General features: G+C 36.8%; 2 protein-coding genes across 5 annotated transcripts in view; one reads left to right on the top strand and one right to left on the bottom strand.

The window, feature by feature from the left end:
• RTTN (rotatin) overlaps positions 1-26,360 on the top strand; it is a 176,044-nt gene that overhangs the window by 79,848 nt on the left and 69,836 nt on the right. For all 4 annotated transcript variants that reach the window (XM_082641618.1, XM_082641619.1, XM_082641620.1 and 1 more), the window contains exons 33-38: positions 8,259-8,448; positions 9,932-10,023; positions 16,600-16,693; positions 20,617-20,809; positions 22,599-22,689; positions 26,092-26,245. In XM_082641618.1, coding sequence (XP_082497744.1) covers positions 8,259-8,448; positions 9,932-10,023; positions 16,600-16,693; positions 20,617-20,809; positions 22,599-22,689; positions 26,092-26,245 — 814 coding nt within the window. The remainder of the gene's footprint in view (positions 1-8,258; positions 8,449-9,931; positions 10,024-16,599; positions 16,694-20,616; positions 20,810-22,598; positions 22,690-26,091; positions 26,246-26,360) is intronic.
• Positions 4,647-5,804, bottom strand: LOC309815101 (small ribosomal subunit protein uS14-like). Its single transcript, XM_082641624.1, has one exon. It carries the CDS (start codon positions 5,245-5,247, stop codon positions 5,077-5,079), a length of 171 nt encoding a protein of 56 aa, XP_082497750.1. The 5' UTR covers positions 5,248-5,804; the 3' UTR covers positions 4,647-5,076.

The following is a 26,360-nucleotide window of genomic DNA, read 5'->3' as shown; positions in this document are numbered from 1 at the left end:
CATACCTTTTGTTTTTCTTTCATTTCTGGTGTACTTTTCATGTTATAATTTACCCTTCCTTGTAATAGGGCTTAAATCTTTTCTGGAACAAGGTAAGGCATAAGTCACATAAAACATTTTGGGGGGGGGGTTGAAAGGAATATTTAATTTATTAAAGTTATAAATTTTATAAAAATTTAGTTCTTCTTAAGTTCTTAGTTCTTAGTTCTTAGTTCTTAGTTCTTCTTTAAGTTTTAAGATTTAGCTTATAATTTTTCTTTTTCTTAGTCTATTTATAGGGCTACCAAAATTTAGCAGTGTTTTCAAGGGGCTTTTGGATAACGTTTACTTCATTTGCAAACTTTTTTTTCTTTTTTTAAATTGAGGTATAGTTGATATACAATATAAGTTTCAGGTGTAATTCACAGTTTTTAGAGCTTATATTACATTTATAGTTATTATAAAATATTGGCTATATTCCGTGTGTTGTACAATAAAACTTCTTTTAATTTAAAGAAAGTATTTTTTAAAAAATACTTTCAGCAACTGCTACAATCCATCTTAATCTTCCTCTTCTCTGAAAGATACTAGCATTTAATGTCTATACCATTAAATTAGGTTCTTCTCATATATTACCTTTACTACCTTGCATATTTCTTACTATTTAACTTAATCTTCCTAAGTGGAATGTGTATTTCAGGACCATGTTTTTAATATTAAAAAAAAAATGTTTCTCCCAGCCCCATCCACAGAGAATGGTCCTCCATCCGTCTTTGCTAATGCGTAGAAATGTGCAAATCATTCCATTTATCCTGTTAGTCTTCTTGATGTTGCTAAGTAAATAAAGTTGAAAATCAGGTCTTAATTTTTGTAGTGTAATTCCCATTTGGCTTTCCATGGATACAGAAGCGCACTGGGAGTGGGCGGTCATGAGGAGTAGGAACAGGTAAAGAGCGTCTCAGCACAACTTCCCCAGGTGCCCAGCAGCCCTCATAGGGCCCAGTTCCTGGTGCATTGGTCCTTGGGGCATCACAGACCTTTTCTATTCTGTTTTCTAACAGCAGCGTTTATAACACTGGCCTTTCTTTGTTCAAGGCTACATTCCTCTCTTAGGGAGGGAAAACAGAATTAGTGTCCAAGGGACCCTCAACTGTGTTGTGTTCCCAGCTGTGCAGTGTCTTGTAAACTGGTTTCCTAGAGTCTGACTTGGATTTAGTACTCCTGGATGTGGAAGATTCTGTTGCTGGGTTTAGTTTGAGAACTAATGTCACAAATCCATATCCCTGCAACTTTAACAACCAGAATGGAATCTTAGAGTTGATTATAACAAGAAATCTGTTAGATAGGGATTATCTGTGTAGTTTGTTTCAGTTCATTTCTCTAAATGTTTGTTGAGTATTTAAATGTTGGGGATTCACAGATGATCTGACTTAGTGCTCTGGGGCTTATGGCCTGTGGGGGGAAGACAGTGTTCTATCAAGAGAACATTACTACAGTGTTTTATATATGATCATGGTAGTTTATGTGTACTTTTTACGATATTAAAGTTGTTCTTTCCCTTGAAAATGGTGTCACAGATTTAAATGTAAAGGTAATTTCATGCACTTAAGTAATATAATGAGATGTCAGTTTGTGATGTAAATACACTTGTTAATGCTTTCATTCCTTTCCACGTTTGTGAGAGGAGTTGGCACATAGATTTTATTTTTTAAAATTTTATTTTGAAAAAAAATTAGACTTAAAGGCAAGTTGCAGAAACAGTATAGCATTTTTTATATCCCCTTCACCCAGGTTCCCCAAATGTTATAATTTTACCATATTTGCTTTAGCTCTACCTAGTGTCTTTTTTCTGAACTATTTGAGAGTTGCAGACATATACTTCTATTTTCCCTAAATAGTTAATTGTATGTTTTCTAAAAACAATGACATTCTCTTACAGAATCACTATAATAATTATCAAAATGTGGAAAGTATTCAAATTTTTCCAATTGTCCCACTACTGTCCTTCATAGAAAACAAACAAACAAAAAAAACAGTCAGGATCTAGGATCCAATTTAGGAATACATGTTGCATATAGCTGTCATGTCTATTTAGTTTCTTTCATCTAAAATAGTTCCTAAATCTTTAACATTTATGACCTTGGCATTTTTGAAGAGCATAGCCTATTTAGTTTTTGTAATATTCTTTAATTAGGTTTGTCTGTTTCCTCATGATTTGATTCGGGTTATGCATTTTTGGCAGAAAAGCCACAGAAGTGCTCTGTGCTTCTCATTGTATTATATCAGCAGATAGGCTATCTCTTTGTCCCATTGCTGGTGATATTAACCTTGCTTACTTGGTTAAGGTAGAGTTGGTCTGTTTTCTCCATTGTGGACTTAAAATTTTTCCTTTTGCCAGGAGGTGCTTTGAGACTGTAAAATATCTATTTCTCATCAACTTTTATTAGTTTTAACTTCCACTTGTGATTCTTGTCTGAAGCAGTTATTACAGAATGGTTGCCAAATGATGATGTTCTAATTCCATTATTTCTTCCACATTAATTACATTTTACTGTAAGGAAGAGCCTTCCTTTCTTATTTATTTATTCACTTATTTATTTACACCAGTATGGACTCAAGGATTCTTAGTATGTTTCATGGATTATGATCTCTTTCTATCATTATTTATTTAGATGTTCAAATTGTTTCAGGTTTGGCTAGGAGGACTTCCTTCATGAAGACTCCTGTATCCTTTTAACATGTCTTTATCAACCTTTGAGTACTTGTTTACTTTCTGGCATAGCAAGATGTTCTCGACTTTCCCAGCACCACCCTGGAATCAGACATTTGCTCAAAGAGCCCTGATTTCTTTCAATGGAGAATGTATATAGAAATGAGTTCTAGATATGCTCGTTGCTCCGAGGGAGGGGTCTTTGCTTCTATACACTCTCAGTGGACATAGCTAGACTGTCTGCATATGTGTTTATATGTGTTGTAGAGAGATGGCCGACTCATTTATAGTTGTAGTATGTATCATTTTCATATTTGATGTGATAATTATCAATGCATATTTTTCATCTTCTAATGTGTTCATAATGGATCATTATGAGTATTGATTTCACAAAATGCTAAGTACTTGGTGTCAGAGGAACAATACCATTTTAACTATATTCATAATTTATATGCAGTTAGGGATTTCTTATGTAATTAGGGTCATTTTTTTCAATCTCTGCATTACATTATAGCATTTAAAAAATTTGTTATGTATCAAAATAATTCCTTTTTCTTCTTGAAAATATTCTCCATTCTTCTTACATGTAATTTTGTTTTGCTTCTAGTTCCTTCTGAATCATAGCTAATGGGTATGTTAGTACTGTGACACTAGGAGTAAAATGTCTTAAATGTAATATTGTAGCTTATTGCACCCTTGAGAACAATATTTTTAAATTAATCGGAGTATTCTATGACATAATTGCTGTTTTCTTTGCAAACTTATTTGTTATGGCTCCTGGTGATTTGAAGAGTTTTCTTTCTTTGCATACTATCCTTCTCAGCTCTCCCTGGCAATTTTGCAGATGATCTGGCAGCCCGAGCACTCACCTGAGGGCAAGGCTGGTAAGGATATAGACGTCCTGAGACAAAGCAATTAGACTGTGCTGATTTCCCCACTTTACCAGAAGACAGCCCCATCAATTACTGATGAATCTATGGAGCGAAGCCTAGTACATGAGTGAAAGGCTTCATTGTTCTGGCCCTTGTACATTAGTCATGTGTGGAAAGCCTGAGCCACACCATCTTTTGCGCTTATGCTGGACTTGGCTTCACTGCTGTGATTAAAGCTCTGTTGATAATGTGCCATTGCTACTAGGAAGCTCTGGCACGTGGAGATTGGGGATTCAGCCTAAATGCTTAGCTAAAATAAATCAAATAAAAAATAAATAATGGTTATGTAATATGTAACTATTCCAGATCATCTGGTTTTGTTTGAGAAGTTTAAAAATATTTTGAGTGAAATGTTTGAATTTTTAGAAGAAATTATTTTTTTCAAGTAATGAATATATATGGTTAAAAAAGCTAATAGAGCTTATAATGAAATTCTTTACCCTCTTCATTCACAGAGACAGCTTTACCTCCTACTGATTTTAATTCTTCAGGTAGTTACCTTCCTGTCTCTAAATAGTGTGTTTGCAGTAATACAGTATGTTTGTTCCTTTACTGTGTCAATACATAGGATTTAGCTCACTTAAACAATGTCCTGCCAATATAGTTCTGTTACTGGTCTTAGTTTCTCCCCTGGTCACCCCTGCTGTTTCTGGTCTCCTTACCTATGGGTCATATCTCTTGCCTGCCCCCATTTAGAAGGTAAGATGTGGCTAAGTTGTTCCTTTTATCGGTATCTCGTCCCCCACTTCTACTGCCAATCTTTGCCAGTTTCATCTCTACTTTTACTTTGTGAAGGCTGATTACGGTTAGATTCTCTTCTACAGCCTCCTTATATCTATAAGTTGATTCTAGAAAGTGAAAACTAGTAATTTGCTACAGAGCCATTATTTGTTGGGCTGTGGTTACACTTCCTTATCTATGCTTCCAGGGCTATGACCCCTCTGGCACTCAGAGGAAAACTTTCCCGTTATTTGTGTGTGTATGTGTGTGTGTGTGTGATTTAAAAACTTGATTTGGGCGTTGGGTGATTTTTTTGCCCTTGGAGTTTCTGTTAATTTTTTTTCTTGCATTGTGAGTCCGTATCATAGATCAAGTTTTTCTAAGCTCTTAATCATCCTTTCTCTTCAGTTAGAATTCCCTTTCCCAGTAATCATCCTCAAAATAATTGTATTCCTACCTAAAAACAAATGCATGAGTGACAAACTTCTGAGTTCTTGTTTGTTTGAAAATGTATTTAAATTGCACTGGATTGATAATTTGGGCTACTAGGTATTAGGCTGAAATCATTCCTCATAAGAATTTTGCTCCACTGTCTCTTGCTACAGATGAGAAGTTGGATACCCATCTGATTCTTTTTTTTTTTTTAAGTTTTAACATATTTATTTATATACAGAGAGTTAGTATTGTTTCTGAGGAAAGTAGATATGCTTGATGACCCATTCAAGAAGTTCACACTTAGTTCAAATTAATGAAGCCAATGTCCTTCGCATACTGGCGGAAACACTGGCGGCACATATTGAAGTCATATTTCTGGATCAGACCGTGCCGATTTAAGCAAACGCAGCAAGAGTGAGAACCCTGGCCGAGTTTTCTCAGATGGCTCCTGTAGAACTGCTGGTGACCCATGTTGCTTTCTTGGCTGCAACGAGGCAAAACAAAAGAGGGAGCGCATGCAGGCACTCTTCAGAATTTTTCCATCTGATTCTTTTTACCTCTTTATGGATGACTTTTTCTTTTACTATCTTCACTTTGTCTTTAATGTTCTAGAATTTGATTTTATGTCTTTTTTTCATTTCTCTTGCTTGATATTTATTAAGCTCCTTAATTTGGAGACATAGATGTTCTATTTCTTTTGGCTCTGACAATTTTTTTTTCATATTTATTTATTTAAAAAATGACTTTTCCTTTTTCTTTATTTTTCCAGAAATTATATGAGTCTTATATTAGGCCTCTTGAATTAATTTTCTGCTCCTTATCTTTTCTATCTCCTGGTCTTTAAATTCTGGGATATTATTTTTTTTGTTCATATCAGAATTAGTTTAACTTTTTTTTTTTTTTTTGCGGTACGCGGGCCTCTCACTGTTGTGGCCTCTCCCGTTGCGGAGCACGGGCTCCGGATGCGCAGGCTCAGCGGCCATGGCTCACGGGCCCAGTCGCTCCGCGGCATGTGGGATCCTCCCGGACCGGGGCACGAACCCATGTCCCCTGCATCGGCAGGCAGACTCTCAACCACTGCGCCACCAGGGAAGCCCAGTTTAACTTTTTCAATCTTGGTAGGCCAAATAACTTTCACTGTGACTTATAGGTGAAGAAAAAAAATCAGGTCCTAAACTTTACTAGGTGGATTTAAATTTATGTCTTTTATGACTTCTTTTGTTATCTTTATTTTCTAAATCTTTTTTCTTTTTATATTAGTAAGAACTAGAGAAAAAATGAATTTTTAAAATATATTAATTAAAGGGTGAATATTATGCAATTATATACCATGATAATTACCATGATAATTATACATATTTATAGAATAACTACTATAGTTCTACATCATATTTACATGTGTAATTTCTCACTTTGAAAATATTTATAACTAAAGAAAAGATGGATTTTAGAAGACAGTGGGTTTGTAACACTTCTTCTAGCACATGGTGAAACCATCAGCCTCAGTGGGCCTTTACCAGATAAAGAATCAGCAGATTTAGGAATCTTGAGGAACTTGTTTTCAGCATTTATACAGTTTACATTCCTTCATGTATTTTGGGCTAAACCTTTGTTAATTTGGACTGTGGCTGTTAACTCATTCAGGAAACAATTATATAGACACAATTTTGCACAAGAAAAATTTTTGAATAATTTTATATAATATGTATAATAAAATATTTGAAAATTATTCTTAGTATTATTATGAAATAAATTAAAAAATAGTGTTTGTGGTACTTTGTTTAACAATTTTATTTTATTGATTTATTGGGGTTTGTTACACAGCTGCAATTAAGCTAGTAACCTTTGCTGCATTATTTTTAATTCTCCTCTTGGTTGTTGATCCTTCCTGGAATCAATATAATGAGGGCTTTAATTTGTGATGTTAAGCAACTATTGCAGATCTCATGTGTGCTTTTTACATTTATGAATGCTATAAGTTGCTTAAAAGATAGAACATTTTGAATGTTAGGATTGGCTCTGTGGCTTTGGATGAATTACTTCGTCCTAGATATTTAAATAAAGTAATGCACGAAAGGGCCACATTGCCTGAAATGTGTACCTGGTTCACAAACAGGAGCCACGTGACCCTGTTCATGTACTCCTCTCTGTTTCGCCTGCCGCTTCTCAAGCTCTGGATTTAAAGTTAACACGGTGACCAGCGTCTGTGACTGCTCATTAAAGAGTCTTATTTCTTCTTGGACAAGTAAATTGCTCTATTTGTAAAGAGTAAAGCTCACAGTGTTGGGTAGGTTTATTAGAACACAACAATAACAAATTCATAACAATAAAAAGTATTTAATATTGAAGTAAGACATTTAATTTTAATAATATTCTTAAAGAGAAGGGTTAATGGAAATAATCTTCTTAATGTAATTATATCTTTAACTGTAATTATACGTTTAACTATTACTTTATCTTCCTGGATAGTAAGTTTTAATATCCATCTTTCTTTGGTGATCAGGAGGAATGAGAGAAGGGACACGTATGCAAATTTCAGTTAACGGTAAACTTTGAATAGGCTTTGGCCAGACCTTTCCTGTTGGCACTTAGATTTCAATTTTCTATCTTTTATTTTTCTCTCTATTATGGTCTGTTTGAAAAGTCTAAACTATATTGATTATCATTTTCCAAAAAAGAAATATTTATAAACTAATGATGTGATTATTTGCATACTTTAAACCGATCCTTTGCATACTTTTAACGGATTGCTTGATTTTTGCCATTTGGATATTCCAGGAAAAGTAGTGAGTGGCAGTGCAAAAAATTATTTGAAAAAAAGTGCAAAGAGATTAAAATTTTGCAATGGCAGATCCTTCTCAGCCTCCTGCTGGAAGGTGTGTGTGTGTGTGTGTGTGTGTGTGTGTGCGCGCGCGCGCGCACGCACACACACGCATGCATGCATGTATGCAAGGAATTCCCTTGGAAGAAGGGTTAATTCAGTGGCAAGTAAAGTGGCAAACAGATTTTACTGTGGATATCAGTGGGCCTTTTCATTCTATCTAGTTTATTGATAGGTACAAAAAATAATTTTGAACATAATTATTTGGACCACGTTATTTCAGATATTTTAATACAACTCATTTCATTGTTCTGTGTGGGTTGCAAAATACTGCTTTTACTGTATTTGTGGTTCAAGTATATAATTACTTGGTTAAAGCTGTGCCATTTCGTAGAACCACGTTAAGCTAAGTGGCCCCCCAAGAGAGGGACTAGATCAGCCTTCTGCCTTCAGTGGATTTTTAGGCAGCAGAGACCTGGAGTCCTGTGAAATCCTCTGCCTGGGTCAGGCTGGTGTACGTGTGGAAAGACAGAGGCAGGTGAAAGGAGAATGGTCACATCTGGGACCCATTTGTTTCGTTGAGGGGAATTTGGGGAGACGTGGGTCTTTTTGAAGAAATTAAGTGATAAATCACTGCCTCTCTCCCCCTCTTTTCCTACAGGGCCCCTGTGTCCATGATGAGGACTCTGGCCTGTCACTCATAGGAAAACCTGCCCTTCAGGCTCTTTTGTACCACTGCCATTTTTATGAACATTTGAATCAGATGGTAAAACATTGTTACCTGGGCCGGTATACGTTTGATTTGAATTGTTCTGCTCTTAATGGAACTTCTGAAGGCAATGATTTAAATGGTAAGAATATTATATTTATATTTTTAATAAAATGTAACATTTCGTAAACTGTTAAAAACCTATGTGTTTGTTACAAAATATTTGAAAAATAATGAAAAGTACACAGGAAAACATTCTCTAGTCCCACTACCCAGAGGTTGCCTTTGTTACCTTACAGTGTATTTTCTTCCAGTCTTCTTTCTCTGTATAGCTTTTGTTTGTTATACATAATTGTGTTCATATCTTATGTACATTTTTGTATTTCCTCCTTTCACTAAACATTGCCTAAGCATTTTTCTATGTTATAAATTCTTCATGGAAACCATTTTTGACATTTTACTAATGTTTCATAAGTTATTTCATGCCCTTCAGTAAAGTTTTACAGTTTTTTCCTCTATTAATGTCTTAAATTTTTGGAAGGTTCTTCCCAGGCAATCACGAATGAGACCTTTCCTACTAAATTTTCTAATTTGTTTTGCTAATATATTGAAAAGCTATTGGTTTTTTGGAATGTTACTCATTTATCAAAACATATGCTGAAATCTTTTCATTTCTACTTGTTTGTAGATTCTCTTGGATATCCTAAGTATAAGATCTTGGCACATATAAATGATAATTATGTCTCATAATAATAAGTGATAATTTAATAGTAAGAATAAAGATAATTTTAAGATAAAAATTAATATAAAATAATAAAAATTTTAAAATTAAAAAAATTTTAAAGTAATGTTAAAAAATCTTGACATAATTTCCCACAGAAAAGGTACAAGAATAGAACAGAGAATTCCCAAATGTTAACATTTTACTATATTTGCCCTCCTACACCATGTGTATGTGTGTGTGTATAAGTGAAATATATTTATTTATATGCATATATACATATATATATATTTTTTCTGAGCCATTTAAGAGTAAACTGCAAACATGAAGTTCCCTTACCCTGAAATACTTAAATGTAAATTTCTGGTTCACTTTTCTGCTCACTTCTTGGAGGCATTAAAGGAGAATGACATGTGATGAAGTTTTTGAACATTCTAAACAAATGTCCCTGTGAGGAAAGTGACTGCTTTAATTGTTCGGATTCCTCTGTATCTGTGTTACTGGAAGCATGGCCCTTGAACCAGCAGCACTGACATCTTCCAGCTTGTTAGAAATGCAGATTTACGCCACCCCCGACCTTGACTTGGGGAATGGAATCTCTGGGAATAGGACTCAGGAAACCACTTTAACGAGCCCTTTATGATTCTTCTGCACTTTGAAGTTTGGGAGCTGGTGCTCTTGCTAAGTAGTGTTAGATTAAGCTAAAGCACAGTCAACTAATTGTTTAAAATTTTTTTGTGTGAAACATGCTGTATATATAAATTAATTAATAATAATAAAAATTAGGCACACTTCTTTCACACTTCTTTAGTTCTGGATTGGTTTCATGTAAGGAGTATTCTTTCTGTTAATCGTTACAGTGCCCAGAAGACTATTCACGTTGACAGTTTTCTTGTTGTCACAGGTTTAGATGACTCATTCAAGTTTTGGAGGGCTCCATCTCGGATGTCCAGTCAAGATCGAGATCCAAGTTCTCTCTCCACTTTGGAAACAATGGTACTTCCAAAGAACGCATAAGTGCTGCATTTTGAATTTCTGAAAAAATTTGAATTTACATAGTGGAGGGATAAGAATGGATGTGAAATATAAGGTTATGACCATAACAACTGTGATTTATTTGTAGTACCATCTATAGCAGAACTAGTGTCTGTCTTGCTCAAATAAGTGCACTGAATATCCTTTAGATGAATTTTCAACCTCTTTCCTACCTTTTGTGATAGAACTGGAAGTTCAAAAGTTTTAAAATGTTTATCAGTAGTAGTAGAAAAAGAGAACAAATCCCATATGATTAGTAATGCTTGACTACCCTGAAATTTTGCTTAAGGACAAAGCAGTTTGAAGAATGTTGATCCATTCAGATGATTCCAGTGTGGTACTAATGATTTTAAACACATTTTTAAATGTTTGCATCAAATAGAAGCTTGTCTTGATTATCTGAAATACCTGAAATTTATGTACACCTGCCTGCCTTTCTTCCTTTTTTTTTTTATTTATAAGGAGCTTTGTTCTAAAAAGTTTGAGACACTAAGTATTTCTAAATAATGACATGCTAGGTTTCATTTGATTTATGAGCATACAAAATCATTCTCAACTGGAAAGCATTGCAATGTATTTTTGGAACAATATACTGTGTTGTAGAACCTATTAGGAAGGCAAAGCCTCGACACCACTGCTTCCAGGAGCAAAAATAATATGAGGATTAAATAATTATACAGGCATTAATAAGATTTACCTCCTACAGTTTCTCAAGAGACTGGTACTTTTTGCTAAGTTTTAAGAGACTTTTTTTTTTCCCTCTAGACTCAGAAGAGTTTATGTTTAGTGCTAAATTGAACCTTTATTTAGAAAAAGAGAATAATTACTACAATTCCACTAGATGTCATGCTTTCTTTTGCAAGCTAGAAATAGTGTGTATCTTTGTCTCAATAAGAGAAATAATTATATGATTCAATGCTAAAGGGAATTGTATTAATTGGTTATTTAGTTCAAAGAAGTACAGTGTTAATATGTGCTTAAAAATAATTCTTCTTAGGTTACCCTGTTTGTTTAAAGGGCTGTAGACTAACTTTGAAATCTTTGTACATTCTTCAGTTCTTTGCTTATAGTAGGTATGCAGTAAATAGTAATTGCTGTAAATAACTTTGATTTAGCTATTTTGTAGATATCAAGTTACATTTATTTATTTTTTAATTAATTAATTAACTTTTAACTGTGTTGGGTCCTTGTTGCTGTGCGTGGGCTTTCTCTAGTTGCGGCAAGCGGGGGCTACCCTTTGTTGCAGTGTGTGGTTTTCTCATTGCGGTGGCTTCTCTTGTTATGGAGCACGGGCTGTAGTCATACGGGCTTCAGTAGTTGTGGCACGCAGGCTCAGTAGTTGTGGCTCACGGGCTCTAGAGTGCAGGCTCAGTAGTTGTGGCACACAGACTTAGTTGCTCCGCGGCATGTGGGATCTTCCCAGACCAGGGCTCCAACCCATGTCCCCTGCATTGGCAGGCGAATCCTTAACCACTGCACCACCAGGGAAGTCCCCAAGTTATATTTATTCTATACAAGGAAACTTACATACAAAAAACAAAAGCAAATCAAACTTTTGCATTTCTCTATTTTATAATAATATATAAATCTTACAGATTAAGATACTAGATTTTCCAAGAAACACTTTGGAAATATGTCACTTATTATAATCATTATTAAAATAGAAGCACCTCTATTAATGCAAAAGTCTTTAACTTGTTTATGTTAGGATATCACATAGACTTTTAGAAATACATACCAGTGAAATCTTTTTTTTTTAAGAATTCATATATATAGTCTTATGTAAGATTTACCTTCTTGTAGTTTCTCAAAAGATTAGTATTACCTGTTAGAATTTTTACAGTCAACTTTTTTCTTTCTGTTTTGGTTTCCAAACAGAAGGGTTTTGGTATTGGTGAATTACTCACTGAATTGGTGACTTTTATTCACAAAAATTAATCTAATTACCCCAATTCTACGAATTGTCATGTTTTCCTTACCATATGAGATATACTATGTATCTTTTTTCCAGCAGGAGACAAATATGGAGAGTTTATTCATTATACCATTACTTTAAATTTCTTTTTTTCTTTAGTTTTGGCTGCTTTGGGTCTTTGTTGCTGTGTGCGGGCTTTCCGTAATTGCAGCGAGCGGGGGCTACTCTTTGTCGTGGTGTGCAGGCCTCTCATTGCAGTGGCTTTTCTTGTTGCGGAGCATGGGCTCTAGGCACACGGGCTTCAGTAGGTGTGGCGCTCGGGCTCAGTAGTTGTGGCTTGCGGGCCCAGTAGTTGTGGCTCGCGGGCTCTAGAGTGCAGGCTCAGTAGTTGTGGCACATGGGCATAGGTGCTCCACAGCATGTGGGATCTTCCCGGACCAGGGATCAAACCTGTGTCCCCTGCATTGGCAGGCGGCTTCTTAACCACTGCACCACCAGGGAAGCCGTTATACCAGTATTACTTTAAACCTAAACTGTCAGTACCCAGACCAACTAATACTTTCTCGGGTATAAGAAAATGTTGAAGTTACAAACTGAGGTATCAGTTGAGTGGATGTAAATCTTGCTAATGAGTTTATCTGGTTATTTATATCATTATTTTATATGTCTCCCAGAATTGAGAAAAGATACAATTTGTTGATTGGTTTGTTTTTCCACTTTGTCTTTCTGAGGAAAGCACTGTCTTTTGATATGGGTCGTATCATCCAGTGTGCTGTTGCTGGGTCATTATCCTTTCTGTGCTGTTAATGCCACATTAGGGACTTTAATGGTGTTATCTAATGAATATTAGTTTAGTTGATTTCGACTTGTATGTTTTGTAAATTATAGGTAGAGTAAGGAGTGTCATTGTTACCTTGGGGGTGTTGCCCTGGTAAATAAATGCCTTTTCAGAGATGGCTTCCCTCAACTCAGTGTCTCCTTCCCCAGGGGAGGAGGGGTCAGGTATCAGTTGTTTTTCCTCCTGAAATCACATTTCTACTTCTCAGAAATACCCAAACTGGATAGGTGTTTATGCCTAGGACAAACCAGTTTGTAGCAACAGCTTTAAGAACAAAATTTGATCTTTTCTGCTGCTCTTGAGCAGATTATGTCTGTATTTTTTAAAATCTGTTTTATCAATTATCAAAAAAGAGGAAATGTAGGTCATTTGCTTTTGAGCTTTTCTTTGTGAAATATGTGATTCTTTCAAACTTCCTGGAGCACTAATTTAAGGAAAACTGATTTTACTTTAAGTTTATTTAAACATTTATAGAGAAATTTTACTCATGGGTCCTCTTAGTCTTTAAAAAATTGAAAATCGTTTTACTGTTTTACAGAAGAAGAGATTAAGGCATGGAATGAATAAGAGTCTTGTGTAAGGTTCCAGCACTGCTAACTGGTGGAGCGTTATTTGAATCCAGAAGTGTGTTTGGCTCTAGAGCCCAGGTCGTTGGCCATGATGTTTTGCTCCTTCACTACAAAGCAAGATGTGATCAGTCCCGAAATAGATGTTACAGTCAGGGTGAAGTGAGCTTAGATTAGAAGGAATGATGAAATAGGCAGTGATTTTGTGTAAGAAGTGGCGATTGAAATGGGCTTTAAAGGATCAATCCCTTTTTTGTATTATGTACACATTTGCAAGGAACTAAAAAGATATTCAAATATGTCTTAGAATTCAGTACCCACTTATGAGGTTTGAAAGTCTACTTGAGAACGTAAAGCATAATTAGGAAATAGCTGAATGCCAAGCTGTGTGGTACTGAATGCCTTAGATATTCAGAAGATGCAAGATGGGGTTTTTTGTTTGTTTGTTTGTTTTGTTTTGTTTTGCGGTACGCAGGCTTCTCACTGTTGTGGCCTCTCCCGTTGCGGAGCACAGGCTCCGGGCGCGCAGGCTCAGCGGCCATGGCTCACGGGCCCAGCCGCTCCGCGGCATGTGGGATCTTCCCGGACCAGGGCATGAACCCGTGTCCCCTGCATCGGCAGGCAGACTCTCAACCACTGCACCACCAGGGAAGCCCGATGGGGTTGTTTTGAGGGTGGGAAGAAGGCTGAAGTTTGATTCCTGGTGTAACCAGGTGGGGTTAGCCAGGAGAGCCGAGTCCGGTTTTGGATTTGAAGAGATAAGAGATAACAGCTGTAAAGATATAAAGACATTTCAGCAAAGTAAAATGTCATGAAGCATTACAAAGGACATTAGAGAAAGATGAATTGACATTTGTTTGATGATAGTTACAGGTTATTTTATAGAACAGGATGACAATACATTTGTGTATTGATGTGTATTATTAAATATAATCAAATGAGTGTCCATTGAAGATTATTTTCAAGCAAGCAGGATTTGAGCATAGTAGTAGAGCAAGTCAGCTTAATACTTTTTTACCTTTATTTATTAAAACAGTAATATGTTAATATAGCAAATTTTAAAAATATAGATAGGCTAGTAGAAATATAAATCACCCCTAATCAATTTTTAAAACACAGTATATTGCTATAGAAAGAAGTTCTTGGGTTTTCTCAGCTATATGGGGTAAGTTATAATGCAACTATTAGATGCTTTCTAAAATCATATTTTCAAAATTTGTGTATCCCTTCCTTGGACTGTACGGAGGAAAATCATGGCGTTTATTAATACCTGACCTTGGTCACGAATGGTAACTCAGCGTTCTAATGAGCCAGGTGTTTAGTGGCCCTCAGAAGCTCTCTTTTCCTGCAGTGAATGCTATCTCTGTTTTCACCCGTAGTGAGGACTGCTTGAGTGTTTGCCAACTGAAAGGATATTCAGTGAAAAGATAAAGGATTCCGGCATCCTTGTCCTCTTAAACTTTCTTGTATAACCAAGGGAGCTTGTGGCAGGAGCCAGGCTCGTTCATCAGCTCCTGCATGGTTGTGATGTCAGTCTCCATGTGTGCTTGTTGCTTCACACGCTAAAAGTTATCTGGATGTCTATTGATAGGAACTGTTCTTTTTTCTAAACACATATCTTATAACCAATTTTAGGTAAATATAATTTGTAAAATGTCTTTAGGTTTTTTTCCCTGTTATGTAGATCTAATGTTATATCAAACAAGGCATTTTATACATGCTTATTTATGAGTGATTTATTTAGACTGAGATTTATCCAGCCTTCATTTTTAGATGACTTTATGTGCTTAGCTTACTTTTTTGGCTACAGCTTCTGTATTTCTTATTACTGTAATGTCATACTTGAAGTGGTGAGAGGCAATTGAGGTCTTAAGTTGAAAGAGGGATTTTTAAAAACTATATATTAATTTCGTGTGCCATTTTCTTCAAATTTATATTCTCTTTACTATCAGAAACTGCAAATGAAAATAACCTTGGGTTTTGTTTTCATCCTGTTATATCAAGTCTAAGGTACCTACTTTAAGCGTTAGAATAGATATGTAATCAATATGCAAATACTGTGAGCTGTACAGTATCTGGGTTTGTGGTAGAGTTGATTCATAAGTTCTGTTGACAGCTTACCTGTGTACATGCACGGACCTGGAGCTTATCCAAGTATGGAAAGTTCATGCTGTCTCAGAGTAAAGAAAATTGATGGGAAGATACAGTATTTTTCCACATATGAGGTACTTGACATCAGTTTGGGCTTTTTCAGTTTTAAGGCTTTTACAGCCTGCTCATTGGTAAACCTGTGTGTGAAATTGTGTTTGTTTTCTACAGAATTTCTGTTATGTTTAATGTTTCCAAAAAATGTATTCTGAAGAACAATGTCAGATATTGCCTAATTTTTAAAAACAGTTCATTTGTGACATGGGGAGAGGTAGAGAACAATCTTTTAATACTTCTGCTGATTCTTTTAGAGGCACTATTACAATTTGTGTGTGCCATTTGAAACTTTAAAAAACCCTTTTTTAGGGGGCTTCCCTGGTGGCGCAGTGGTTGAGAGTCCGCCTGCCAATGCAGGACACACGGGTTCGAGCCCTGGTCTGGGAAGATCCCACATGCCACAGAGCAGCTGGCCCTGTGAGCCACGATTGCTGAGCCTGCACGTCTGGAGCCTGTGCTCCGCAACAAGAGAGGCCACGATAGTGAGAGGCCCGCGCACTGCGATGAGGAGTGGCCCCCACTTGCCACAACTAGAGAAAGCCCTCGCACAGAAACGAAGACCCAACACATCCGTAAATAAATTAATTAATTAAAAGGAAAAAAAAAAAACCCTTTTTTTATAAATTAAGAAGTGCAAAATATCTCGAAGGACACAACGAATTATAATGTAGTTTTTTTTTTTAGCCTTTCAACATTTGAGCGTAAGTGGGAAGAGGCTTTATCAGGACCTTAAACTCTAGATGGGCTTCAGGTCAAAACTGTGCTCCTTTGAGTTACTGATTTGTATAAACTGTAACAGCACCTATAAGAAGAACTAGAAAATGCCATTCAAAAAACTGTTTTAACTGTCGAGATACGGAGTATTTTCCGTTATACGAACTAGTGTACTTTTGTAATATACCTTTTTGTTCGAGGATATCTTGTATAGATATTGCTCGTGTTTCATTTTCCAACTAGTACTGTGAATGAGTGACTGTTCCGAGTATAGAATGATTTTCTTTCCTGATCCCCAGGTGGCGGCGTCGTCGGCAAGTGCTGAAGTTCAGCCGCTACTGCTCTGCACAGCGCCTCTCCCCGAAGCCTCACATGACCAGTTTGTGGCTCAAGGTATCCTTTTAGGAAGACATTCTACTTTCAAAAATAAAAATGATAAGTTGGTCCAGGCAGATACGTTGAAAGTAAATGTTTAGATAAGAACCAAATTAAATGTCACAGAACAAACTGTCTAGATAAGAACAAAATGAAATATCACAGAACATGATAGAATAAATATATCAGAAATTAACAAAACAAATACTCTTAACTAATAAATGGGAATTTGGCCATCAAATAAACAGTCTGACTGCCATATGGTTTCCTATTAGATAAGAGTAGATATTTGGTGTTTGAATCGAGGAACTAATGAATATTAATTAGCTTCATTTTTTTTCCCTTTTGGGAAAACACCTCAATTTACCACAGTAATCCACTTGAAAGTGACGAGAATGGGGTCATAAGTATTTTGCAAAGCCTATGCTTTCATTTTAAAGCACACAAAGTGTTTTGAGTCTTTATTTTGTTAGAAATGCATGATGAGTAGCCTAGGGTTTATTTTTATTAATGACAATATATCAATTTTACTCTTTGTGTTAGGCACTGCCTCCAACTCTATTATGCTTTACGCTTTATATATTTATGTAGATTACAACCTAACTTTTGTTTCTTCTAAGACAGTAGATAGACCTTTATTCAGTAGCATTAAATTCCTAACCTATATAGAATATACTACCTAAAAAAAAGGTAATTTTAAACACTGAAATATAAGCATGTGCAGAGAAAATGCTTTCTAAAACTTTAGAGATACTTGCTTAAGTAAGACTTTACTCTGAATTTTCATTACAGTGTTTGTTCCATAACTTCCTAAACAATGTCTCATTTTGGTTTTTAGTAATTTATGTTAACAATATACAAAAGAGTTTAATTATAGAAAGTACTCATTTGATCCTCTTAAGAACAAAAGGAGCAAACTCAGGTTGTTTTAAGTGGCTAAGGACACAGAGCATGAAATGAAATTTGATAATGAATTTCATGAATATTTATTTCTAAGAGTGTGTTACGTTACTATTTTTTAAACAGCTTTATTGAGATATAATTCACATTCATACAGTTCACCCATTTTAAGTGTACAATTCATTGTTTTTTTAATATATTCACAGAGTTGTTCAATCATTACCACAGTCAGTTTTAGAACATTTTCATCACCCCAAAAAGAAACCTTGTTGCCATGAGCAATCACTCCTGATCTCCCCCATTCTCCCCAGCCTGAGGCAATCACTAATCTACTTTCCCTCTTTATAGATTTGCCTGTTTTGGACATTTCATAAAAATGGAATCATACGATATGTGTTCTTTTGTGTCTGGCTTCTTTCACTCAGCATAATATTTTTAAGATTTATCCGTGTCGTAGTCTGTATCAGTGATTCATTTTTTATTACTGAATGATATTCCACTATGTGGATATACTATATGGATATATATGGATATACTGCATTTTATTTACCCATTCATCAGTTGATGGACATTTGGATTTTTTCCACTTTTTGACTTTTATGAATAATAATGCTACAAACAGTCATACAGGTTTTTATGTGAACATACAGTTGTGTGGTTTTTGTTTGTTTTTTGACTTCCTTATTCTTGACTTGGATTTATTTTATTTTCAAGGATTGTGCTTAGAATATATATTCATGCTCAGTTTTACTGTTTGCCAATTACTTGAGTGTATGTATTTGACAAAAAAGTATTTTACTCCTTCTTGTTGAATCTGCCGACGAATCTTTGAATAGTACTGGAAAGCATTAAATATATTTTGTCAGTGAGCCTTAAGACTAAAGCAATTTTGTTGTTACATATCTTTCTAAATTCCATCTCTTTAAAATAGTTAGTGTTAAGATAAAATTTTTTTAGTGATAATGAGATTATAGTTCTCTCAGCTGGAATTCTCAGTGAAGGATTTCTCCATGAAGCTGGTTAGTCCTTTTATTTCTTGTTCTGTTAATTCTTGATTAACCAGGGAATTACAATGCCCCAAAGCGATTTAGAGCAGGATGACGAGAATTTTCCCTATCATGTACATTAGGGCCACTTTAGATGTCCAACTTCTCATTTTTAAGTTTAGTTTCTAACTTTTGTAAAAGAAAAATCCTTTTATGTTTTAAGAAAGGCTTTAACAGTGTCTCATGATCTATAAGCGTACATTTGATCTACAAAGTTGAAAAGAATCATTACAAAATAAAAATGTTAGTATATTTGAGTATTACAAATATAAATAATTGAGATAGTTCTCTCCAGATAAAATATTACATTTTTAAAAATATATTGAATGAGTTTGAATTTCTTAAATGTTAAGCCCCTCCTATTTTATTGGTATTCTTTTCTTCTGTATGCTGCCCTAGAAGTGCTGAAGACATGTAGTACATCTTTTGTAAATATATAAAATTTTCCCTTAAAAGCAGTTGAACTATTTCTGTGGAATTCCCTAAATTTAATTTTCCCAATTTAGTTTAAAATATCAAATCTGTCTTGACAGTAAATAGTTCCAAAGTGCCTCCTCCAAGGAATTAGTAAATTACAAAGGAAAATATTATAACTTTATAATGGAGAAACCTAGTAGACACCACCTTAATCCATCAAATGGCCAAAGTTAACACCACCCATAATGGGCCAAATAGGAATCATGTTTCTCCTGATATAATGTCCTGAAGATCTAATTATGAGGGAACATCAAACATCAGACACTCTACAAGGAAACTAGCTTGTGTTCTTCACAAAATGTCCAGGTCCTGAAAAACAAAGCAAGACTGAGGAACCCTTCCAGTTCAAAACCCAGAGACATGAGAATTAAAGGCAAAGCAGATCTCGAATTGGATCCAAACAAGAAAAAGAACTTTTTCCTTTTGCTGTAGAGGATGCTGGTGGGACAGTATGCAAAATTTGGAAAAGGTCTATGGATTAGATAGTACCACTGCATCAATGTTAATTTCCTGGTTTTGATAATTGTACTGTGGTTATAAAAGACAAAGTCCTGTTTTTAGGAAGTTAACTTAGGATTAAAGGGGCATTTGTGTGCAGCTCACAAACAGTTCATAAGAAGGTAGGTAGATAGGTAGATAAAACGTGGTAAAATACTAATATTTAGGAATCTGGGTAAAGGTATATTGGGAATTTTTGTACTCTTGTACTTTTCGGTAAGTTTGATTTATTCAAAATATAATGTTTCTTTAAAAAAGAAATAAGAAACGAAGGTCATGAGGCAATCTTGAGGCAGATTAAGCTTTCTTGTTAGCAGTACCCTGCTGAGTCTTCTAGGAAAGTTCCCTCATATCTTCAATTCTAAAATCCAGAATCTCTGAAAACGGAAAGTTTTCTCAGAACACATGTGGCAGTAAAACTTGCCCGTACCTGTATATAGTTGGCTGCAAAATCTGACCTAGTTTGAGGTTGTATTTGCTTATGTATTCATCCTGCTTGCTGTGATTATGTGTCTCCTACATTGCAGAAATATTTATTTTCTTATGGGCTGATGCCCAAGATTCCATTGGAAGTGTTAATTAATATATGGTACATGTACCTTATTTTCTAAAATCTAAAAATATTTTGAATTCTGAAACACTTCTGACCCCTAGAGTTTCATAAAAAGGATTGTGGAGCATCTCTTTGTTCCTCAGTGTCTGAATGCTTGGGACACAAAACCATGCCCTGCCCTTCTTGTCTTGGCTAGTACACTGTCACCCAAGGTAGACACACACACCCTTGCGTACATGCATGTACACACACACACACACACACACACACACACGCACTTTGGAGGAGTTGGATGTCTGACTTCCTGGCCTCGGGGTTGAGGTGTGTTGAGCAGTTAAGGGAATTTCCCAGCCATCTCTCTTTGGCAATTTTAGGAACTTTCCTCTGATTATCAAAACTTGTGAGTATTGTACATAACCACAAGGTAAACAAAATGGTGATAATTTTCACACTTATTTCAATAATAGGTCAGCATGAAACTGCATCTCCGCGGCTTCCTCATGATTCATCCCTTTCTGCTCCTCTGCCCAGACAGTGTGTTTTTGTCACTCCGCCTCTTCTTTCCGCGATGTGCAGCCTCCTAGACAGCCTCTTGGCAACGACTCCAGGCGACACTGCAAATGCTTTTCGACAAGCTCGTCTCATAGAGCTTCTTTGTAGGTAAGAGATAAATACTCCCAGAGAGGCGTGTAGACTGCAGGTTTTTGCTTTTGCCAGAATTGTCTCGACAGTTTTTATTTTAGATCTGTTAAAGCACTTGGATGGGTTTGTTACGTTGACTGTTAAGCTTCCCCAGCTCCCCGTCCTGATTTTTTTTAAACTCCGAAGTTCTGAAACCTTATTTGTCCTCTGCCACATTCAAGGAATGTGATGCAAGTCTCCTTGGTCATTCAGAATGGAAGAAGGAGTTTTGGAGTTCATCTCCCTAGCAGTCATATCAGAATAATGTCCTTGGTTTGAAAAGTCTTTTTTTTTTTTTTTTTTTGTGGTACATGGGCCTCCCACTGCCGTGGCCTCTCCCGCTGTGGAGCACAGGCTCAGCGGCCATGGCTCACGGGCCCAGCCGCTCCGCGGCACACGGGACTCTCCTGGACCAGGGCACGAACCCATGTCCCCTGCATCGGCAGGCGGACTCTCAACCACTGCGCCACCAGGGAAGCCCTGAAAAGTCATTTTTAAAGTTCATTTGGAGTTACTTAGTTATGGGAGCCTGAGAGTTTTATTAGAAAGTAGTCTGATAAAATTCAGGGAAATCATGATTTGGTTCTTTCATTTATCTAATACTAATCAGTGTCTGACATAACTTTTTCTGATTTTCTGATTGGCTATATGATATAGTTGAAAAGGCCAAAGATATTGAATTCAGTCTGACTTAAGTCCTAATTAGAGTTCATTCTCTCACTAGTGTTGCAGCCTTGGGAAAGTAACTTTAATCTCTGAAGTGTCATTAATAAACACCTAGTTAATGGGGTTACCGTTAGGATTAAAAGTGATGTTGTCTAGGATACTGTCTTATCTTAAGTGTTCCTTTTCTCCTGACATATGTTTATTCTGGCCAAGTGTACCTACCTCCTGCTCACCACATATTCACTTGCATTTCTCTGTCTCTGCCCTTTGAACATTCACTGTCTGAAAGGTCTTCCTCCTCTTTGCCAGATCACAGTGCTTTCTCTTTCTTTCTGGGATAAGAACAGTCTAAAAAGAAAGAAGCCTACCTTGCCTCCCTTCACAAAGTTGTGGTTACTCCTTTACTCTGCCCTTTATAATAAGCAGCAGGGCGTGAGTTTGTTCTGTTTACATTCATTTGTCATCTTTTCTACTTTGATGCCTACTAGAGTTGAAAAAAGGAAACTGCTAGTTGATTGTCTTTCCTTCTTGAATGTTTCCTGCCTCAAAAAGGGTCAGAGTGGGGCTTTTGGAATATTCTGGCTTCTCCAGAGTCAGTTAAGAGTCTGTTGTGACATTGAGGGCACGGAGGTATTAAAGACTCTTTCATGGCAAAGGCTTATTTTTCCATCCCTGTTCTTTATTTCTGATTTAAAATTTTTTTCCTGTTTGTTTTTCATTATTTTGTTTTTTACTTTCAAAATCAGAACTTATTTCCTGGCAAATGTTTTTCCTGTTTTAAATAGGGACATAACCACCAGGGTCTTTCTCTTGTTTCTTTTCCTTCTGAAAGAGCTTTATTATATTTTATTCTGCTTTTAATAGGTTTCATTAGATATTTTTCTTAGAATTCCTTGTTTCCCACATTTATCTGATGAGATCTTTTCCTGTGTTCTGAAATATTGTAGGGTAACTTTTATAAACATTTATTTCCGTTATTTTATAAAAATCCTTTTTCTTGAATTCTGTTCATGGTTATATCCGAACTTTAAATTCTGACGAATTAGTCTTCAGTAATAAGCATACTGATCATCTGAAGGGCGTTCCTTCTCTGTCCTCACAGCATCGCAGATGCCGCCCTCATAGAGACGAGCGTCCAGGAGCTCCAGGCCCTGCTGCCCGCGTCATCTCCTGTTGAACACGCTCAGGCTCAGGTAAGCGCCTGCGCCTGCACGTGCATTCGTTTACCCTTAAATGCCAGAAATGTAAATTCTACTGAGGATATACTAACCACAGGAGAAAGTTGAACATCTCTCAGGATATACGTGGTATGACGAGGTTATTTGAAATAGGTTACTTAATAGATGGTAGAAAAGAGCAGTGGGGTTTGAAGACCTAGATTGTGTTCTGGTTCCATCATTAACCAGCTAGAAATGTTTAATCAAGGATCTGGGTATCTTTGAGCACCGTGTTAAAAAAAGGGGATGTTGTATAGCCCACCTTCCCCTTCTGTGATTTTAGGCTGTCTCTGTCATTTCCACCTAAATTGAAGTTGTGAAATACTTAGTGACTAAATTCTGTGTATATTCAAAACTCAGTCTAATAAGAATAAATTTATGTTTGTTCCTTCACAGATATTTAGGGTAGTTGCTGCTAATAGAAATATTATCGTAAAATCAGATATTGTAAGAAGGGCTACATGATTTATTTGGGATGAGAGATAATTACAGGCAGACTAGCAGTATCTTTTGCTTTGTGATGTCTTCTTTGAGCTTTCTGAATACGGCAGACCCCCTAGGGCAAGGTTGGGTAACACTGTACCTCATCTTCCAAACACTGTCCCACTGCAGCGTTTTCATTTGTGAGTGTGCTTATTTGCATAATGACCATCGCCTCCATTTTTCTGTCTGTCCATCCAACAAATCTTTATTAAGGCCCTACTGTGTACCAGGATCTTCCCTAAATGAATGAAGCAAAGACCCTTTCCCTCAAGTTGGGAGAGTAGATAGTGAGCAACTACATCTATACCTGATGATGTCTTAGACGTGGAAGAAGAAAAACTAAAGCAGGGACAGGAAGTGAGGTCAGAGTTGGGGGGGCAGGGCTTTTCCGCATGGGGTGGTCAGGGAGGGGCTTTCATACAGTGACGTGTGGCCTGAAGTTTTAGTGAGGAAGCTGGTCCTATGGGGCATAGCAGGGCCCCTGAGAGCTGGCCTATTCAAGAAGCAGAAAGCAGTGGCCAGAGCAGAACCTGCGAGGCGGAGATGGGGCTAGAGAGTTCAGGGCTCCATGAAGGCAGGGCCTTCCTGTCTCATGCCATTGTGTCCTGAGTGTCAGGCACAGTGCCCTTCCCATGGCAGGTGCTCATTCAGTCCCTGCGGAATGAATGAATAATAACAGTAACGAACCTTCATGGGTGCTTGTTTGTGTGAATTTATGTAATGCTCACATCAATCACATGAAGTACCATTAGCGGCCCTTTTTTTTTTTTTTTTTTTTTTTTGCATTACGCGGGCCTCTCACTGTTGTGGCCTCTCCCGTTGCGGAGCACAGGCTCTGGACGCGCAGGCCCAGCGGCCATGGCTCACGGGCCCAGCCGCTCCGCGGCATGTGGGATCCTCCCGGACAGGGGCACGAACCCGCGTCCCCTGCATCGGCAGGCGGACTCTCAACCACTGCGCCACCAGGGAAGCCCCTAGCGGCCCTTTTTTATAAAGGAAATGACTGGAGCCCAGAGATGAGTAGCTTGCCCAGGGTCACTCACACAGTAAGGGCAGAGCCAAGATGCCAGAACACGCAGGCTGGTTCTAGAAGCCACGCTCTTACTGCTGCACTGCCTGGCCTTATGTAGACTAAATGTTCTTGCCTTTTGTCCTTACATAAGGTCATTCATTCCAGAAAAGTTTTGGAGCACATGCTTTGCCACATTGTGTCGTAGGTGCTAGTGATGCACCTCTGAACAAAGCAGACACATACCCCTGCCCACATGAAGTCTGTGTCCTTGGTACCGGAGAGACAGTAAACAGTAAATAAAATTTAACTGTTTTATCGGATGGTGGCGAATGGTGTGGAAAAAAATAAAGGAGGATGGGTAAAGGGGAGACAGGTTGATGTTTTTCTTGTCGGGTGGTCAGAAAAGGCCTCCTGGAGGTGAGATGTGAGCAGATGCCTCGGAGGTGAGGAAACAGGCCGTGGGTCGTGGGCAAAGTGTGTGGGCAGGACTCTGCACGGTGAGCCTGCAGGCAGCCAAGGTACGAGGGTTCTGAAGCATGGAGTCGGTTGGTTGGTCTATTTATTTGAAGAAGGAGTTTCAAACATAAAAAAAGAGCTACTTTATGAACTACCATATCAATAGCTGATTACATCTTCAGTATGGTAATTTACAAAAGAATCTTTGACAGCTCAGTTGTTCTCTCTCTCTAATGCTTCCTCACCTCCCATGGTTTATCTGTTTATGGTTACACCATACCTGGAGAGGGCAGACTCGCTGTAACTTCAGTAGTGTAGTGTATGAGGGGATCAAAAAATACTTCACAGCAATAAGGAAATTAAATTTCACAAACTGCTTGCATTCTACCCAATAGGAAAAGCATAGCGCCACCTATACTTTTATGTAAAATATATCTGCAGATTAGATAAAGGGACTACCTTTCATCAAGAGAAGTAGGACAGGAGAACTATTTGGAAATAGTCTGAGGCCATTTACCGTAGAGGCACTATGCCTCCACAAACGCCCAATGGTCCCTGCTCTCACAACAGCAGCCGAATAAGGTGGGAGCAAAAACTGTGAGTGTGTGTGTGTGTGTGTGTGTGTGTGTGCGTGCGTGCGCACATGTGTACAGAATGAGACAGAGGCTTCAGAATATCTCTGTAAAGTTCATTTATATGGGCTGTCTCATTGCCCGGGGATAGTGGACAAATGAGTCCTCGCAGTTTATTCTTAAATTATTATATATCCAGAGAATTTTTTTTAAAGTACTCTTGCCAGTTAATACTTCTTATGCTATTAGTATGTATCAAGCAACATTCCAGAGATGTTTTTATTGGTAATTTGGGGGAAGATTTAATTTTTCTTTTGTAACTAAGAATAGTATTTTTATGCTGAAGGATAGTTGAGGCCAAACATTGGACATGTTTGCAGTTTATTTGTAACAATAACTAGGCTATTAAGCTGGCTTTTCCCACCCCTCAGTTGTACACTTTAAAGAGTATTTTATAATCTTTCTTTACAAAATTGTAGATTTTATGGTTTTGGACTGCCTTTTTTGCTTCTTCCAGAGTATTGGTTCTACAATTTAGCTACTTGAAAAATATGAAGACTTTCTTTCTCTAAATAGAATTCAGAATTTGGTTTTGGAAATATTGCTTTGTTTGGTATTATTATAGTTGACAGTGTTAATGTGGCCATTAATGACAAGCTTATGAGAAAAATAATGCTTTGCTGTGTATTCATTTTAGGTCTTTAAAAATTATGCTGAATATTTTATTACCTTTTTATTAACTTATGTTACAAAAAAGTAACTTCTTATAATGCATAGAGAACTAAAATACTTTATCACTGAGATGGGCTTTTCATGTGACATGCTTTGTTTTACTTTATATCCTTTTTTGAATAGGTATCCTTTCTCCTAGAATACCTGTCCTCTTTGTCCAGGCTTCTGCAGTCATGTTTATTGGTAGATCCTGACCTTGTGATTCAGGATGAGATTCTGAAACCTCTTATCACAAACATCATCAGAGTTCTCACCATATGCACCAAAGATATATCAGGTAAGCTTTATTTTTTTAGTTTAGGATGAAAGTAAATAATACTGAGGAAGAATATCTTACCTTGCACCAGGTATTCAGATCAAGGTCACATTTTGGGTTGTTCTTTGCCAGTATT

This window comes from Mesoplodon mirus (assembly GCF_964341445.2).
Source record: "Mesoplodon mirus genome assembly, chromosome: 13".
NCBI lineage: Eukaryota > Metazoa > Chordata > Mammalia > Artiodactyla > Ziphiidae > Mesoplodon > Mesoplodon mirus.
Note: the sequence above shows the minus strand (reverse complement) of the source record. Positions and strands in the feature narration are given on the sequence as shown.

Bases quoted from the DNA above. Each gene is read 5' to 3' on its own strand.
- LOC309815101 (XM_082641624.1), bottom strand. From the start codon at position 5,247: ATGGGTCACCAGCAGTTCTACAGGAGCCATCTGAGAAAACTCGGCCAG.